Source organism: Sparus aurata, chromosome 23 (assembly GCF_900880675.1).
Source record: "Sparus aurata chromosome 23, fSpaAur1.1, whole genome shotgun sequence".
Classification (NCBI taxonomy): Eukaryota; Metazoa; Chordata; class Actinopteri; order Spariformes; family Sparidae; genus Sparus; species Sparus aurata.
In genome coordinates this window covers 21249079-21268324 of record NC_044209.1, presented here as the reverse complement: position 1 = coordinate 21268324, position 19246 = coordinate 21249079, and the positions used below count along the sequence as shown (strand labels likewise).

The 19246-nt window shown below is 42.4% G+C and overlaps 1 protein-coding gene across 1 annotated transcript; it reads left to right on the top strand.

Annotated features, from left to right (window-relative positions):
- Nucleotides 1-31: 31 nt before the first annotated feature.
- On the top strand, nucleotides 32-17866 carry LOC115575460 (zinc finger protein 652-like). Its single transcript, XM_030407573.1, is given in 7 exon segments — nucleotides 32-373; nucleotides 4794-6364; nucleotides 9679-9826; nucleotides 9986-10101; nucleotides 12064-12208; nucleotides 14357-14766; nucleotides 14768-17866. Coding segments are annotated over 6 exon segments (2100 nt in total). The 5' UTR covers nucleotides 32-373; nucleotides 4794-5296; the 3' UTR covers nucleotides 14981-17866.
- The last annotated feature ends 1380 nt before the right edge of the window (nucleotides 17867-19246 follow it).

Genomic DNA, 19246 nt, shown 5'->3' with positions numbered 1-19246 from the left:
GCTCGTCGTGCACGCGCACCGTGCCCTGTCTGCTTTGGAGGATCCAGACCCAGACACGCCGCCGCGCGCCTGCCCAGACAGCGGCCTGGATGCCTGAGATGAGCGCGGGACGGCGGTGGTACGCGCGAGAGCTTGGCCGGGCCACGTAGCGGGGCTTAGGACACCGGTGCGCAGGTATCTCCGCAGCGCCACACCGCACATCAACACACAATCTCCCGCATTTTTTTGCACACACAGATCTTCAGCGCTGCGCCTCGCTACATGCATATCCGCCGATGTAGAGGGAGAGCGAGCGAAAGAAGTGCGCGTGCAACCCAGAATCTGTGCAACTCTGATTGCACGAACGCAGGAGGGAGGTCGCTCTCGACAGAAGGTAAGCCAGCTGAAGCCACCGCAAAATGTTGCCGTTTAACTTAAATTTTTATGCACTTACATGCGTGACAAGTGCGGCAGCTGCCGGCGAAAGCACACGCAGTTCGCCGGGAGCCGGTGACCGGAGCTGCCGTGAGGATTGTCCGTGAGCCGAGCTAGCGCTGACTTTGTGACAGTGTCGAGTTGAGTGGGTTTGTCCGTGCAGCAGTCCGAGGGTTTTGTTAGGAAAGCGGCGCTTCTCGCCGTGCAGGACGAGAGAGAGACACCGATAACAAAGCGTGACACCGGCTTCTCGTCCCGCTTCGTGAGGGTCCGATAACTGTCGCACTCCCCCCTTCAAAGTGCAACGCCGAAATAAAGTGTAAACGTTAGTGCTAAATATCTTACGTTGGTGCTAGCTTTAAGCTAACTAGCCTCAATCTGGGCGGTTTGGGATTAAAAAAAGTGAAAGTCCTCTCTGTGTTGTTAGCTAATGCATGTTAGCCTGTAGATGGTATAGCGTGTGTAGGGTAAGATGATTGTTTAGTGGTTGAGTAAAGCTAGCAGCATTAAAATATCTAATGTCTGCACCTTGAGCTAATGTAGCCAAGTTAGCTTGTCATGTGTATGTAGGTTAGTACCTATGGAGTAATGCTAGCTTGCTAAGTAGCCTAAGTTGGCCAGGCCTGCACAGTGTTACTGCTGCTCGGCGGACTGTGTTGCCTTTTTGTTTTAACCCTTTCTTTGCTTTATACACATTGCAATGTTAACTCCAAGTCACTTTAGCTGAAAACAGTAGTAGCTCTGTTAAATTAGGAAACTGGCTGCTGCCCTATATCTTGTGATGCTTCCCAAAATAATGCATAATGCTGGTTTGGCACATCGTCACCTCGTTTGCCAGAAATAGTAAGCTCGTTAAACCCAGTCCTTCTGTTGTATTCTGTCATGTTTCAGTACCGTGTTTAAATAATAGTCCCAGGTTTAATGTCTGCATGTATGTTAAATATACGTCAAAACAAAGATTTCGCAGTAGTGATCACCAGGGGACTGCTGTCAGACTTGTCAGTGTCTTTCTACTTACAGAAACTTGGGGCTGAGATGAAACCCCCCCACATTTCTATGATGACCTCCCTCAGATGATTTATACCAGAACAAAAACACCAGGTACTGCTCTATGACCCGATTATGGGCTTTAGGGCCAAATGCCTACAGAGGCGTGGAGCACCCCCGCAGTGCACCACACAGTGAGCTGGTTAAGGTCTTATGAGTTTGGACAGAGTGAGGAATGTGAACCCTCACACGGTCCTCCGCAAGCTGCGAAAGGGAAAGCTCATTAAAGTCTAGACCTGAGAGGGAGCGTGGATTTGAGGAGCACTGCTGTATAGTAAGAGGTCAACGTGACACATTTTGGTTGCTCCAGAGGTCTCATCCTCTTTACTGTCACAAGGCAAGCACTTGCGAACACTTGCACCATTTAATGTTGTGGGTTCGTAGTGCCTTTGCACTACAGTTCCCATCCTGTGTCATTCAAATCATAAGCCACAGTAGCATCTATCCGGTATAAGGCTGGCTTTGTGGCTTACCCTATATGAAATTAGTTTTGGTTTCTCTGTAGCATGATTGGGGAAGGCTATAAATTGGTTATTGTTGAAGAAAGTCTGAATTCTCTGGGCATTAATAATAACGTGGATTACTTAAATGGGTTTTCAGAGAGTCATTCGTGTATGCACTTTTATCTTTTTTTGTGCCACGGGGCAAAGTTCATCCTTGAAAGCCGTCCAGACTTAAAAAAAAAAAACGGCAGTCACAAATGATCCTCCCCAATAGGTTTGACCTCCCTGATTCGACAAGGTGATTGTGAAGACTAATTACCAGTGATATTGAGAAGTCTGCGCTCTACTTGATTCCCACATCAAAGTACTGCATTATTTCACAGTGAGTGAAACTCTGAAATGACTCATCATTGATAACGATAAGTGCCTGGAAGGATTTTACTCAATACGGGTTACATAACCACGCTGTGTGTTTGTTTATTTGCACATGTGCTTTTCTGAATAAATCGGTGAATTTATTGCATTTGATTAGTTTTAAGTGTTGACTAGAAAATTATAAAACCTTCTCAGATCAGTTTAAACACGGGTGCTAAAAAAAGGATGCAACCCACTGATCACATGTTAAGTCAGGTTCATGCAGTGATTTCTCATGCAATTTATATTCCTCTGTCATCCAGCTGAGGATAATCTATTAGGCTTTGTGTCTAAGACTGCCATGTGAGTTGAGTTGCTCTGTCAGTGCAGAACCCGCCCTCCCCCTGTGGTCTTAATGCTCTCAGAGCTGCTGTCCAATTCTCAGAAAGGATCAGAGTCAGCATGCGCAGGAAGATAGGTGTGTCTTTACAGTATGTGTGAATAGTCAAATTCTACTAAAATGGTGTTCACTTGGTCTTGCAAAACTGGGAGACCATATTTTAGCTCCAGCTACATCTGCTTTTATTCTTGATTTTTATTTAACCCACACGAAGTTGCAGGAGGAACTGGAAAATCAGTTTATGGTCCACCAAGAAAGATAATCACAATAATGAAGAATTAGAACTTAATTTCAGATTGAGTGCTGTTGAAATACACAAAAAATGTTTTATCTGTGAATAAAGTTGAATAATGAGTGATATCCTTCTATGTCTTGAAGAAAACTGGTTTTATTACTGATAACTTCAAGCAGCATCTATTCAGTTTGAATTAGCGGTTGTTTTGAACCTTCAAAGTATTTATGAGGACTGTAATAACAGTAAGACACCACAGATGAAAACAACACTTTTTAGGTGACAATTACTGCTCAGGAAAAAGTAGTAGAAAAAAAATACTTTTTTCAAATTGTGATCAACAATCGTGATTGCAATTGTCAAAATTATCAGACTCAACACTCATCACGTTCCAAATGATACCCTCCTTTGTCGGCCCTAGCTCTTTTTTCCTGGCACTCCGGCAAAACCTTTCATATTAATTATGAGGACAAATTAAAGACTAGAACAAAGTAGCATTCGTGGGTCGGGTGGGGGGGGATGTTTGATTATGAAAGTACCTCCCTGTCCCTGTTTATGTTCGCTTTGTAGATGGTGGAGCGTTGTGTGTTCAAAGAAATAAAGCTTAAGACATTTGTGAAGACACAGAAGAGAGGATGTTTGCATCTCCAAGAAAGGAAATGTGTTTTTTGTTTCATGCTCTGGGAGGTTTTTCTAGTGAGCAAACCGCCCTAGTGCACATTCATTTTCGAGAGTAGGGTGTAAGGTTGTACGAGGTCAACCAACTGTCAGCCAGGGACAAGCCAGCATAAATGTACGCAAAGTCAAGAACATAGGAACCCCATAAAAGAGAGTAGAAAATAGATATAATTGAAGTTGCACTGTCTATTTCACCTTAAACTCACATCAGCATGAGGATCTTATTGTAGGTTTCAAACTGCAGAGTGTTTAGGCTTCATTGAAAAGTTGAAATACAGTTTCCTGTGGTTATATTTGCAGTACAAGCTCCAGAGCTGTGGTTACACTATGCTCTCTAACAGTCAATGGGAGGTGTGTGTGCAAGTTGGTGTCTGCTGCTTAAAAAGATACGCAATCTTTAGTTTAATCAGTGCTACACCATCAAGTTTGGTGTTTTTGCAGCAATCTTTTTTATCAGCTGGACTAAATGTTGCACAGGAAAGATGTTAAAAAAATAACAGCTCTCACTTCTCCAAAAACTTTATAATATAACGAGCGTGCGGTAGAGGCAAGGATCAAAAATAGACAAAACTCTGGCATTCGTACAGGATATGTCTTCTGATTTATTGTGGGCCATCATCAGCATGATAACCACTGGAAAGATGTCAGATATAACTATGATGGAGTGAAGTTTTTGACTGGAGCAGTTGTTTATTTATTGTTTAAGATTCAAGGTTCAGATTGTAGGTCGACATAATACATATTAGGCTGGCACATAGGCAGTACATATTGAGGGATCAATGGTCAAGGTTTTCCTGCTCTAAGACTTGGGTAAACAGTTTTAACGGACCATCTTTAAGAAGACATGAGGCACATTTTTATACATTAGACTTCAACAATCGTATCCTGTTGTTTTTCTGTTGTTGAAAATATGCTGTTTGTCACCCTCAAAAGCAAGGTATCTCTGCATATATTTCATAGGGAGGTGTTTCATTTGTGGTCTTGACATATTTTGAATTCTCCGCTTTTGAAATTGAACTCACATTCATTTGTGATGGCTGTGGTTTTGACTCCTACACACAACACTGAAACATTTGCGGGTAAATGTGCCACTCAGTGTTGAAACCTTGACAATATGGCTGTAGTTTCAGTTCAACTCTCGTGTGACACAACAAGGCAGCGGAAGAGCAACCTTTTCTAATCTCATCTGTGTTTCTCCCTGTTTGTTCTCTGTCTGATCTCATAGGTAATGCACTGTAAATGGCTCTTCAAGCAGTACACAGAAATCCTAACAGCAGTTCCATGTCTGACATTCAGCTCGTCTTTACCTGCTCTGCAGTTTGAAAACACTGGCATCCTGCTGGGCTGCAGCCTTCAGAGAAACTGACTCTTGGCAGCTGCCTGCGCCCCACGTACTAACTCAAGAGGAAATTAGCTTCAAATGTTCAGCATCAAAGACACTGAGCCTTTGAGTTTGATTCTTAAGCATATGGAACAAAACTGGGAACCGATTGTATGTCTTTCCAACTCCATTTCCTACCTCGGACAGCATGGATGCTCTCTTTGAATCAGGTTGACTGTCTGTCACCTCATCCCCTCCTTCCTGTCTCTTCAGTAGAAGGAGGGTGGGGGATTGGTGTGGCGTCCCCTGCCCCTCCTTGTAGAGTAGGCGAGTCTACCTAGGCATCATAGCAGTTAATCTTTTCCATTGCCTTGTGCTCCCACCAACTCCAGTCCCGCTCCCTCTTCATGAAATCCTGCAAGAGCCTCAAGGAAGAGGTTTCCGTCCCCAGCCTTGGCGGGATGTCACAGGAGGAAGGACGGAGGGTGCCAGTGTCCCAGTCTTATTTTCACTCCACCAACACGGATCTGGACCTGACAGGCAAGCTTTATAAGAGGGAGGTTGGTGGTAAGCCTTATTCTGTGTTAGTGGACAATAAAATGGCAGCCAAGACATCCATGGGAGATCAGAACATTGGTCAGCTGCCCACTCAACATGTGACTCCACAGCAACATCAGCAGTATTTCCGGGAGGGAGGAGCAGGGCAGGAGGTGGGGATGCAGGGATCCCAGGCTGGCAACGACGGCACCTCTGAAGACTCTGAAGATGATGAGGATGATGAGGAAGAAGAGGGTGAGGAAGAGGAGGAGGAGGAGGAGGATGGGCAGGAGGAGGGCTTCAAGCGTGAGCAGATCATCGTTGAGGTTAACCTGAACAACCAGACGCTTCATGTATCCAAAGGGGACAACAAAACTGGAACCACAGCTGATGACTCTGAGAGAGCTGGCAGTGATGATGAAGACGAGGACGATGAGGAGGAAGAAGAGGAGGAGGACAGCCATGAAGAAGAAGAAGAGGAAGACGAGGAGGACGAGGAGGAAGAAGACGACGAGGAAGATGAGATTGAGAGTCGAAGAACAAGGTCAAAGAGGGCCCGTCGGAGTGCTAGTAGCACAGCAGCTCCCAGCCAGCCTCGGAGAAAAAGCCTGAGAACAGCGCTGAGCACTGCCACGGCTGGAATGACCACCAGGGGCCGGCGGAAGTGCTTGGAGCCACCAAAGAGCAAGCGCAGGTCAGTTAGATCAGCTCCGTCGTCTGCCGGTTCCACAACGACGGGAGGGAAAGCGGAGGCGGAGGAGAAGGAGATGCTGGCATGTGAAAAGTGCCCCCGTGTGTTTAACACGCGCTGGTACTTGGAGAAGCACATGAACGTCACACACAGACGGATGCAGATTTGCGACAAGTGTGGCAAAAAGTTTGTCCTGGAGAGTGAGCTGGCCTTACACCAGCAGACTGACTGCGAGAAGAACATCCAGGTAAAGCAATCATAATTACTCTTGCAAATTAACATTTACATTTATGAGTTCATTTTAAGGGTTCACCGTATTATTTGCTAACATCTTAACTTGGATAACTTTGAAAGCAACCCAGAACAATTCACCTTTTTCCCCCCACTAAGTGCAGTCAACGTTTGATATCAGAGGAAAAAATAATACTGTGATTATTTTGATAGATCTTATGGTTCTGATATGATTCAAAATTAGTCTGAATTGTATTTTTTGCATCACAATTTTCCTTTTCAGTGAAAAGTAAATCTATAAAAATTATGAGCATTTGACATTTGTTGAGGTCTGTATCAAACAAGCATGTCTTCCTCTGCACCACCAGAGTACTCCTTTATCAAAAACAAGCTAGCAACATTGCACTAGTCATGACGTGTTTTGAATGATATTTAAATAAGGCAGTTGTACTTCCTCTTATACTGATTTCAAAAGAAGAAAGAAAAAATGACATTGAGGTATAAGTGTGAAATAAAACTAACAAGTCAGTTTTGTTTCTGGGCAGAGCAAATTGTGATCTCACCAATTTTTTTATTATTAATGACGCTCTTTGTTTTTCAGTTGTGAATTACTATATTTAAAACCTACAACATAACCTTTTTAAGAGAATGAAACGTGAAAGCAGACTTCAGCACTTCTCACACAGACCCTCTCAAACTAATCACACGTAGAAGAAAAAAAAGTTAAAAGAATATATTGTCGCCTGTTGTCTTTGATGGTATCAGAAGTGGGTGCAATATGGTTTTACTTCTCTAAAACTGAAAGTGGTGATTCAGCGTCTTAAACCCCTAGTGTCATATGGCTGCTTTGAGTAGCTTAATTTAGCCCTGTTTTGCTGAACTTGATTTGCATTTTTAGTACGCTTCTGGAGATATGTTGACAAAAGGTGTTGATAAAATTGATCTTTTCTTTGGACATATTCATGTTTTATTAATATCATGGCTGACATGAGCAGCAGCAGCTGATCGGCAGAAAAAAGATAATCAGATTGATAACAATCCAGTGCAGTTGCAACAAAAAGAAGTGATTTCATAAGTGCTCACCCCGTTTTTCACTGATATACCAAAACATCCCTGGTGCATGCTGCAAACAGGCCTATGGCAGCTCTGATGGAGTTTCTGGGTTCATGGCTGAGATGGGAGACACACAACTGTTTCTTCAGTGATTTACCAACTTTTCTATCTGCATTATTAGCTAAATTGAAATCAACATTACGGAATCAGTGTGAAAAGTGATTGTTGGGTTCAATATACCTGTATCTGGTCGGTTTTATGACCTGTCAGTCAGTCAAGAGTGTATAATAAATGGATATTCCACAGAGTACAGTGAGCTAATTTAAAAAACAGGTTTTTAAAAAATGATGGCTCTGTGTAAATCCTGTCTTGACTTCAAAAACTGGACATCTGTGTGATAAAAACACTTGTGAGGCCAACAGGCCTATGGCAGCTCTGACTGGGCTCCAGGGTTCATGGCTGAGATGAGAGACCATGTATACACAACGGTTTTCCCAGTGCTGCACCAGTTTTATGGTAGTTGAAAAGAGAAGGACACTGTTGAGGGAGAAAAGCTCACATGATAACTTGGCTAAGATTTGCCCGAAGGCATGTGGGAGTCATAAACAGTAGAAGTCTCTTTGAAATGATAAGACCAAAAACCAGAAGTTTTCTGCACATTTAATTGGATTAATTCTTTGGTTTTGGTGTTTTTATATCTTTATCTTATTTATTTAGAAAAATAACAGCGCCTCAGCTGATATTAATTGATCCACACAGATGTCAATTTATAATAAAAACTTATTTTAATAGCAACTTAAAAAGGATTTGAATACTCACAGCATGCGATTATCTCCACCAAGTATCTCCTGTTTTCCAATATTGTATGCTTGTACAATAATTAGTTTTTTACTTTCGTTGATATTGCCAGAAAATGCATTTGTCCTTGGAGGAATAAATGCTATACATCTTAAAATCCAGTAGATGGTAGTAAAGTTGTTATGGCAGTTGTGGCAGAACATAGTCAGTTGTAGAAATATAATGACTTCATATCACAGTTCACATTCATGGGGAACAGTAATCCTCTGGGATAGTGTTGTCACATTGCAGGAATTTCTCACTTAAGTACAATACCTTGAAAATATCAATATTCAAAACCTCAAGGAAAAATTGTAACAACATTGAGGCCATAAACGTGCAGAATTTTCTTTCAAGTGAAATATAACAAGACTTGTGTACTGTGTCTGAAGCACAGCATCAAAGTCAATTTACCTCTGGAGGAGACACGTCTGTGTGGGCAATACAGTGGTGCATGTGTCAACTTGCTGTCAGAGGGGAGAGCGAAAAAAACACAGCTAGTGCTGGAGGATAGATACTGCAAACAACGAGTATTCAAACCATTTCAAATATTCAGTCGTGATATGGGGAAACTCACACAGAAAGTTCATACAGAAAGCTTTTTTCTAAGGAGCTCTCGAGGTCAGTGGTTTCTTGTGAACTGGGTCAGTTGTAACATTGACACAACCCATTGATTCTCAAACTAAGGTGTGGCTATGGAGACCCATTTACACACACAGCCTGCAAGTAATTACACTGTAAGTCACATCCAAATATGAACTTTCTGCAGTAATGTCTGTGAGTGATATTATGGAAACTTGTCTGAACTTTGCAGAGATGAAGGGCCTTCTGCTTGGCACAACCTTCTTTCGAAATACAACCCGGATTTGGAAAAGTTTAAGACACGTTGGTTCTTCGCACATAAGTTTATCAGTTGAAACAATAAATATCCTCCTGTATTAAATTGTATTTGGGTATAAAATTCTGTTTCTATTAATGTTTTACACAGCGTCCCAACTTTTTTGGATTCACTTTTAGTCATTCTGAAAATATATCCAGACATATACGGTTGTGTTGCTTTGCAGTATTTTCCTTTGCAGAGGTCTGGTGATCAGTATCTAAGGGGGATGAATACTTCACACAAGTGTTGCAGTTTATGATTTTAATCGGTAATAACATCAAGAAGCCTAATAAGCATTGATGAAATGTGTTTTTCTTCTCTAATGGCATCTAAGCTGTGTAGTATGTTGACTGTCATCAGAAGATCTCCAGCGGGAAATCAGGAAACTAGACCCACTGTAAAAAAAATAAAAATGTTCCCAGCAGAGGGAGCTGGAGTACAATGAAACACATTTGGTAAATAAGAACCACCTCAGGGCTGACTGATTTTGTTTTGTATCTCATATTTATAGCAACAGAAAGCTTAATCGAAATGTTTCTCTACCTGTATGTGTCCTTTAGTGCGTCTCCTGCAACAAGTCTTTTAAGAAGCTGTGGTCACTGCATGAGCACATTAAGATTGTGCACGGCTATGCAGAAAAGAAGTTCTCATGTGAAATCTGTGAGAAGAAGTTCTACACTATGGCTCATGTCCGTAAGCACATGGTTGGTAAGTAGGGGCCTTTTCTTTCCGACGACATACTTTTTTCATCATTTTCTCTGATTTTAGAGTTTTGCTTTTAATGTTGACCCGATCAGGTGTATGCTGTTGTCTCATTAATGTTTACTTCTCTCTCATTATCTTTCTCTTGCCCCCCCCCCAACCCAGCTCACACTAAGGACATGCCATTTACCTGTGAGACATGTGGGAAGTCGTTTAAACGCAGCATGTCTTTAAAAGTTCACTCACTCCAGCATTCTGGAGAGAAACCCTTCCGTTGTGAGGTAAGACTGACATATTGTTTCCCTCTTCAGACATGATGTCCTGTATTCTTCTAAACCAGATTAGAGCAGCAACCAGTCAATAGACAGCAAAGGAATTTCCTAATGTCCGACTATCTTGTTAATTGTTTAATCATTTAAGTCATTATTCGATTTTGGAGGTAAAGCATAAAAAAAAAAAAAATTAAGTTCAAAGGTCAGCTTCACTGTGACATCATAATGTTGTGCAAAAATACTTTTCCAGCCTTGATTCAACATCATAATAACTTAAGAACAGAAGAGATTGAGAACATATTTCATATTTTGTCGGTTACTGTTTTGGTGACACCAATCTTTACTTCAGACATTGAAACTGTTTTTTGTAAGTCTTCACTCGTTATACAGTATTCTGTGAGACTAAACAGACATGGATGTAAACCGCAAACTGACTGGTTTGTGGAGGCATACAACAGCAATGTGGTAAATCTAGTTCAAGCACACTGATCCAACATTACCAGTTTCATAAATGTGGGAACATGCAACAGTTCTGACAGTAAATTAAGAGTCCTCCAAAAACAGGAAAAACGGCGTCTTAAACAAAGTTCCTTAGGCAAAGTGTCCACATTGACACAGTCATTGCGTGTTGTCATTATCTCTAAGAGGAGTGTTCGAGCTGTATGGATATTGTTTGTCTAGTCTGCCATCATGTGGCATAGAAGAAGGGAGACAAACCAAACTCAACAAGGTGGTTCCCAAGAAGACATTACGCATTTTCCAAGCAGCTTGAATTCCTCAGTTGAACGATGAGTGTCCTCCTGGCAGTAATGGTTTAATTTACTTTCCTGCCTAAAACACCCTTGAAAAAAATGTGTCGGAACCTGTATGATGTCGACATACTGGAGTGATTGTGAGCTGAACGCAGTACTGAGAGTGGCTGGCCTCAAGGTAGTTTTCACTCATTAGTTTGAGCAGAGGAGCATCTGTGCCTTGTGGATTGTGAGCGTCCTAAAATAGTGTGTGTGGGGGGAGGCGGGGTCGTCATCCTGCTGTATTTTGAATATTCATGGGACAGTTGCGTCATACAGAGAACCTAATGTCTGACCATGTCAAATATTAGTGAACCACGTATACACAGTGTCACCAGTTAACTGGAATTCACTAAAATAAATGGAGAACTCAATGTTCAGAGTTTTTTGGGGGCTTTAACCGACATCTTTTATGGATGAGTTTGGTCACTTCATGTGTCAAGATTTCCTGACTAATTCAGAGGAATTCGACAGATGGGTTGCTTCACTCCCACCCGATGACTTTTAATGTCCAGCCACTTGAATGCACAGCACACAGGGAACATGTGTGTCTGGGTGGAGCCGCTTTAATTAAATGTTTGAAGTCATCCTATACTGTAACATGCGATTATATATGTAGTAAGGGTGTATGAAATGTATAGGCCTTTCCTCTTAGTGGTCTTATGGAAACTTCAGGATTTTTTTCCCATAGATATTTATTTAGCCAGGTGGTGTCATTGAGATTATAAATATCTCACTGAAGGAAAAATACCAAACCAAGAAAGCCTCATAATGCAAACATTACGTGTGGCTACATGTACCAAAATATGTGGTAACCTCATTTCTTAATGTCTGTATGTGTATGATATAATTAAGAAACCTGCTTCGTTTATCAGGTTAAGGGATTAAAAGGAGTCTTGTTAACACAGCTAGACATCTGAAGAAGCCGTATTTTTTTGCCATTTTTAAAATTATCTTAAGCAGGACTTCTTCATGAACACAATAATCAAAACTTAACTAACCCTGCCTTGCTTGAAAAAGCATTTCAAGTAAAAGGTATTTCCAATAAGTTGACTTGTATAGAAAGAGGTGTATGTGAAGAATGTTTGTGTGTGTCTGCACATATGTGCAAATGTTTCTTTGTGCTGACCCGGTGTGTGCATGTTGTCTGAATGCCTCTGTTGTCTCTGTTGAACTGCAGAACTGTGACGAGCGGTTCCAGTACAAGTACCAGCTGCGCTCCCATATGAGCATTCACATCGGACACAAGCAGTTCATGTGCCAATGGTGTGGCAAAGACTTCAACATGAAACAGTATTTTGATGAGCACATGAAAACACACACAGGTGAGAGGACGAAAGTTTTGCTTTGTTTCTCAAAATGCACCAATCAGCAGGAGAGTGCGTCTGCCCCAGCATGCAGCCGCCTTGAGAAAAAGCGTCTTTTTTCAGAGTGCTACATGTTTTTTATGCGCCGGCTCAGAGCGCTTCTTGATAATAATCTCTCAATATCCAAAAGAAACTGGCGTTGTCACTGTTGCTCTTTTTTAGGCAACCAATCATATAGGAGCTGATTGTCTCCATAACCATAGCCTAATGGCCCTTTATGACCCCGGGAACATCCTCAGAAACCTTTGTAAAAGTGAAGAACTTCACCTGCTCTTTGACTGCAAGAAACTAATTGTAGTTTTACAGCCATTTTCAGTTGTAGGAAATGGAAAGCTTTGGAGGAAACTTGTGAACTTTAACTGATGTAGCAACTGGAAGAGCTGCTAAACACAAGGTTCAAATTTAGTTCCCCATGCGATTGTTCCGCCCAGTGAGACGTTCCTGTTCCTGAGATTGTATCTTACAAAGGTCTAGGAAGAGTCAGGGTTGAGTCTCCAGTAAATGACACCACAAACTGGTCCGTCAGTCTCTAGACTGATTCAGCTTCTAAGCAGAAAGATGGGCATGACCGTCACCAGTAGAGATGTAAAGTAAAGACTTTTTTTCAATTTTCTTCAGCCTTTTAAAGTTATGCTGAAAACATTCCCGTCTAAAAAAAGGATCGGGATAACAGGAAGTGAGGGTGAAGGAAAAGTGACAACTCCAAGTGTTTGGTTAGTTTTCTGTTTTAGGAAAAAAGCTCAGACAGTACTCAACTGAGCATTACTATGTTTGGAGCAGGCGTCGCGCCTTTCTGGCATCAGTCTTCCCTCCATTTCTGCTCATCTCCTTTCAGCAACTACAGTATGTAAATAGTCATTGCTCCAGTAAATTACAAAGAACAACCAGATTATTCAGTGGTTGTGGCATTGCACTCAAAAAGGTTTCATTCAATAGTCACTTAGACTATTTTATCGATAAAAGGCCATATATTTTTAAAGCTTTTATTCTCTGTTGCAAATCTAAATACACATTCTTGAACATTTGGAAATCTTTTGAGATGAGAACTTTGCTCAAGAACAATACTCTTAGGCTCTGTCAGTCAGCCAGTCAACAAACACTGCCCAAAAAAGCAAAGACATGGGACGATTCTAACATGAACATTATGGTGGTAGGCGCAGAGACTTCGCCCAGTTTTTGTAATGAGAGGGATGTTTTACATGAAAGAAAGGCCTTGCATATATTGTGGCTTATAATGACTACCCAGACACATGCTGTATTACATCCCTCTGATTTTCTGTCCCTGCTGCACTGCTATTTCTAAGACCCACTGAGCAGTGCAGCCTGTGCGTCCCTCACTTTCCAGCCGTGCCTGTCGTGGGTGGACACACTCCTATCCGTTGGCGCTCACGGTTCTATTTGTAATGTGTAATTACACTACCCTCTCTTCTCCCGGCTGCTACCAACCAATTTAGCCTCAAACAGGAGGGGACACACCCAGTCATGCCCTGTAATAGTCCGCACACATGTTCAACACAAACTCTCCAAGTTTGGTTCACTGCACAGATTCCTCATGGTTTCCTGAGTGCAAAATGTAACAGTTACACAAAACAGGCACATTAGCTGTCACCTTTTGATATTCAGTTGGTTTGGAGGAGCTTCACACTTACCGTGCCAGAATAAGGCATTTACAGAGCCCTTCAGCATCCTGTTAATAGATGGCTGTGTGGGTGGTGGTAGGCACATTCAGTGGCTCCATGGAGGGAGGTTAATGAGAGCGGCATTCCAACGGAGCTGCTGTTGTTCAATTTCACATCTCCTCTCCTCAAAGTGTGAATTGTAATAGCTTCCTGTGGAGTGGGTGGGTTGACAGCAAAGACCCACAATTCAAGATGGCAACTTATTTGCATTTTTAAAAGAGAACTGTTGCCTTCTGAAGAGAGAATGATTAAAGGGAAAAAGTTAACTTTGTCATTTGAAGAGCTTTAATCAATTTTGTAACCATTCCTTTTCACAACACAGGATTTGACTTTGATGCATCATATTTTCTCTGTGTAGCTGCAGTCTTTTTGATTGATACAGTATGTCATCCTCACACATCCGGCTTTTGTTTGTGAATCTGTGCAGGAGAGAAGCCTTTCATCTGTGAGATTTGTGGGAAGAGCTTCACCAGCCGGCCCAACATGAAGCGCCACCGCCGCACCCACACTGGGGAGAAGCCCTATCCCTGCGAGGTGTGCGGCCAGCGCTTCCGCTTCTCCAACATGCTCAAAGCACACAAAGAGAAGTGTTTCCGGGTCACCAGCCCTGTGGTTCTGCAGACCAGCGGCCCACCTGTGCCTGTCCGAATCTTTGCCAACACCTTCTCCTCATCTTCTTCATCGTCTGGTCCCGGTCCCTCGGCTGCCACCCCAGCCACCACCTCAGCACCCCTGGGCCTCAGCCCCACAGGAGGCCCCATGCCTCCCAGAGGCTCTGTGGGACACACATTCTCCCACGTACAGCTTCACTCAACCCCCTCTCACCATCATCCCCACCCCCCCGACGACCCAGCAACACCTCTCAAACGCACCCCAACACGCCCCTCCTCACCCCCACCACCACCTGGCTGTGCCCCCAGTCTCCCACCTGCCCCCACCCCCCGCCCTTTTCAAGAGTGAGCCCCTAAACCACTGTGGGCATGAAGACAGCAGTTACCTTCACCACATGGCTCCCCCTGAGAAGGGCCCTGGGGCCCCACAGCACCACTGAACTGTGCTCCAGCTCTGCAGGCCCACACCAAACTGCGCCTTGTTCCTCGTCTTCTTCTCATAGTCCTGCCTCAGTCTCTCAGTTGCTGGCCCCCTGATGTAAGGGTGCTCCTCTCAAACAGTCAAGCTAAACAAACACACATTTGTATGTGTGTAACTCAGACTGATACACCTTCAGTACAAATGTTATTTGAACAAGACCCCTACTTAAATACCCTGGTCAACTGACAAAGATTTTACAACCTCTAGAATTTTTTTGTCTTGAACATTTTCGTAGGAAATCTACACAAAATGATCAGTGTGAGTTCTCTAGCTGTACATTGATGGGTGTTAAGTATCTCATTTTCATCAAAAGCTGCTGATGGAAGTCAACATCTGTATTACCTGGGCTTCACGGATCATCAAAGATCAGTGTCATTGAACTTTCCACTTCGTGTCAAGTTGACTCATTGTTGCACATCAGTCAGGACTTTTGTTTTCTGCGCAGGTCCACCCCATAGCAATACTCAACCTGTCCTAGTTATACTGCAGAGCCTCAGCCCCACAGAAATATTAAATGAATGTTGAATCTTTCTCTGTCCCAAGGCTGAGGCTTTATGTCAAAATGGTAACAGCAGTAGTCTAAGATGCAGTGCCATAGGTAACAGTAAGAATGCAGACAGATCTTTTGTAAAGGACATTGGAAATCAGGTTTTGTAATTGGTTTCGATGGATCCAGACATAGTCTAGATTCATATCATGGTTAAATGGTGCTTTCCATTCCAGTACATAATATATTTCTTAATTTTGATTTTCCATTTGATGTTCAGAATAACAATGTATTATGTCCTACAGAACAGATCTTTGAGGTTTGATGAGATATTTTACGATGAAGAACTCAAGTTATGCAGGACATGCCGTTGGCACACACACACACACACACACAAACACCCTCACATTTACTCAAGCACATGCACATAAGACCATATGATCACTGATTTACTCACTGTGATCAGTGCAACCTCAGCTTTCAGTACTGTTGGTCAACAGATGCTTTCAGATAACAGACGACTGTCAAATACTGCCACTGTGAGGGGTCACACACATGGCCCCATCAGGATTTACCCCACCTTCCTTCGCTGCTGTCTAAATGATACGGGTTACCATGTTAAAGGTCATTTGACACACACAGTATACAAACACGCCTGGGACCTTTTTCATCACAGTTCTTAACACGCAATTATGCATATTCCTCTCAGCCTGTATTCCACGGTTTGGTGTGGGGCGTTCTTGTAATGTAAAGGTCTGTTTTTTTTGACTGCCATCATACTGACATTTTTTGATCAACACAGGCAAACGCGTGTCTAAACCTGTTGAATGTTGCCTACGCAGAAATGATGGCTGATGAGTCATTCATATGTTGATGTTTTTAATGTTCTCTGATAATTTGCTCAGTTTTAAGCTAATGAATGGTTCTGCAGTGTAGATATACTGCTGTCAGCACATGATGGGAAATGTCAGGATGAAAGGCAGTGGTCATACAATTTCCAATACTATGAATTCTTGTATAGATAAGCACACATGTGAGCAAAGTCTGCGCTAGAAATTACATTTATTAATGTAATAGCCGATGGTGAGAATGTTTGGCATGAATTTTGATAGCCTTTCACTCAGTCTGAGGGTTATCAGATGTGTGTGTTGGAGCAACTTTGGGATTTGTGTGTGTGTGCGTGCGTGTGCGAGCGAGCGAGAGAGTGTATGTGAGCATGCTTTAGTTTCGTCCCCAGTGCTCTTGTACCAAAAGCTGCTTTAACACAGTGTGCCCCAACTTATGTGTATTTGGGGATACCTGAGATGGACAATAGCAGTAAATTTGACATGAGCAGAATTTAGTCTGAAGTGGTTAAGCTCAGTAGTTTAGTTTGCCCTTGTTTTTTTTTTTTTTTTTTTTTTTTTTTCATTTTCTATTTGGGACCTGCAATTATCCTGACATTTCTGTGGGTCTTAATAACGCTGCATTATTTGCTTATCATCCTGCCCCGTCAGGTTCACTGCTGTGCTTCAGCATTTTGCAGTATGGATCTTTGTCTTGTGTCTTTTTTTTTTTTTTTTTTTTTTTTTTTAAAGCCTTTTCATGTGTGTGTATTCTCTGCACTTTACTGCTGCGTGGGTGAGGCACAGGGAAGGGAGGGACTGACAATGCATTGTGGAACAGAGTGCAGTTACAGCTGCATGGGAAAGGATGGAGGTGATTACTTTGAGTGGATGTTTTTAGGCAAGGAAAGGAGGAGAATCCCGGGTGGAGGCGGGTTAGTGTGGAAGGGACCATAGCAAACACAACAGGACATTTCTTTAGTGCATAAATTTAATTTCCTTTTTTTTTTTTTTTTTCAAAGAAATACACTTACGCTCCAAAATGGACCTCCCCCTCAAAGTGAAAGCAATGCTCCCTCCTGCTTTGGCAACTTTCCACTAGCCCCTCCAAGCTATGTCTGAAATACATTCTTCTGTTCTGTCTCTTCATGGAATTTTTCTCTCTGTCATGTCATGTTCTGTCTTTCAGTTTGCTGAATGATTCTCCTCCTCCTTTCTTTGTTATATAGAATGCACTTTCTACTAAAAATTCTTGGCTAGTTAAGAAAAATAACATTGTATGTTCTTTAAAGATGTTTTAAAAAAAATCAATATACTTTCCCCTTTGTATTTTTAACCACTTAATGTAGCATTGCGTATTTTATTATTGTATCTGGTACAAAATGTGCAGCTTTATAATGTCCTGGTTTGTCCTTTTTTTGTATGTTATCTGGAGATTGGGGAGAAGTGAAAAAGTTGGGCCTTTTTTGATAATGTACATTTAACTGACTGCTAACTTTGAGAAGTAAAAACAAGTAGCCATGATTATCACATATTTGGGCCTCCTTTTATCTTTGAATGCTTTGAGTGTACCGTTTAAACCTCAGCAAGGACAGGTGAATACACATGAAATGTGGAACAATAAGGACTGTGCACAACATGCTCCTGGTAGCAGGTCAGTGGGTTCAGCTTTAACTTTCACACCCGGGCTTTGCTGAAAAGCTTAAATTCCAGCTGACTGCTGCAACTGCACAGACTCGATTAGCTTGAATACTGTTATTTTACTATTTCAGGGTCACAGGGTTCTTGGCATAAAAAACATCTCATGGCTACACATGACACTGCACATTCAGCAGCTGATTTATTTGTTTTAGCTATTTGACAAGGTCCTCTTCTTTGTGACCACCTCCTTTTCTTTCCAAGTGACCCATTTTAAGCAAAACATGTCTTTTAGCAAGTCTTTTTAAAAGGAGTGTGTTTGTTTTTGCAGATGACCTGAAAGAGCATTCCAGTAGGTTGCATTGTATTCACTTGGCAGAGACTTTGACCATCATGAACCTCAGACAGGGAGTCTCTAGTTAGGTAACTTACAGCTACAGTCTTTTCATCTAAACCCTTAGAGAAGCAGTTGTATTACAGTCATTACCTGCTTATACCAATGAAATATCATATGTGAAAACTGAATAATGTAAAGACCGTCATCTGTTTCTCCAACTCAACCAGCTTTTTTTCATCCATAAACAGAACGTGCCTCCTCTACGGGCACATTAAGACATGTACTCGTTGCTAGAATGCCTCCTAAAAAGCTCAAATGTGTGCCCTCCATCACCACAGGTGGTTTTTTAAGTGGCGCACAAATGAGTCACACAAACCTATAAGGTAGCAAAGCGGGCCGACGGGTAGAGAAAAGTGTGAGTGACTCACTGGTGGTGAGTGGGTGGTCAGGTAGCGAGGCTCGTTTCACGAGCAGAGGAGATAATAACACACCGTCTGTACATCTCCATTCCCATTTGGGTTTGAAAATAGTCAGCCACCCCAGCTGTTAGTCATTACGCCTTGTGGCGTAGAGGAGGGAGGCGTCTGTCAGCAGGCAGATAAGGAGCGGAGGGCTCCGTGTCGTGTTTATCAGGCGAACGTTCACATTCATTAATCACTGTGTCTTTGCCTGTTTCTCTCACAGGACTGCGGTATAGGAAAAAAAAAAAAAACCTCCCTCGCTGCGACGCAAATGTGACACTGTAGTCAATAAATGGAAACGCAACATGTTTCAGATGTAAAATGGCGGCGCACTTTTGATGTGCTCCATTCATTTTATTCCAGTCAGCCTTTCAGATTCGATACGGCTTTGTGCTCCCTTACAAAGGAGGTCAGAGGTCAAGTGCAGCTAAAGAGTGAGTGTTTTTCCAATACACTGTCAGGTATATCCTTATCTTGT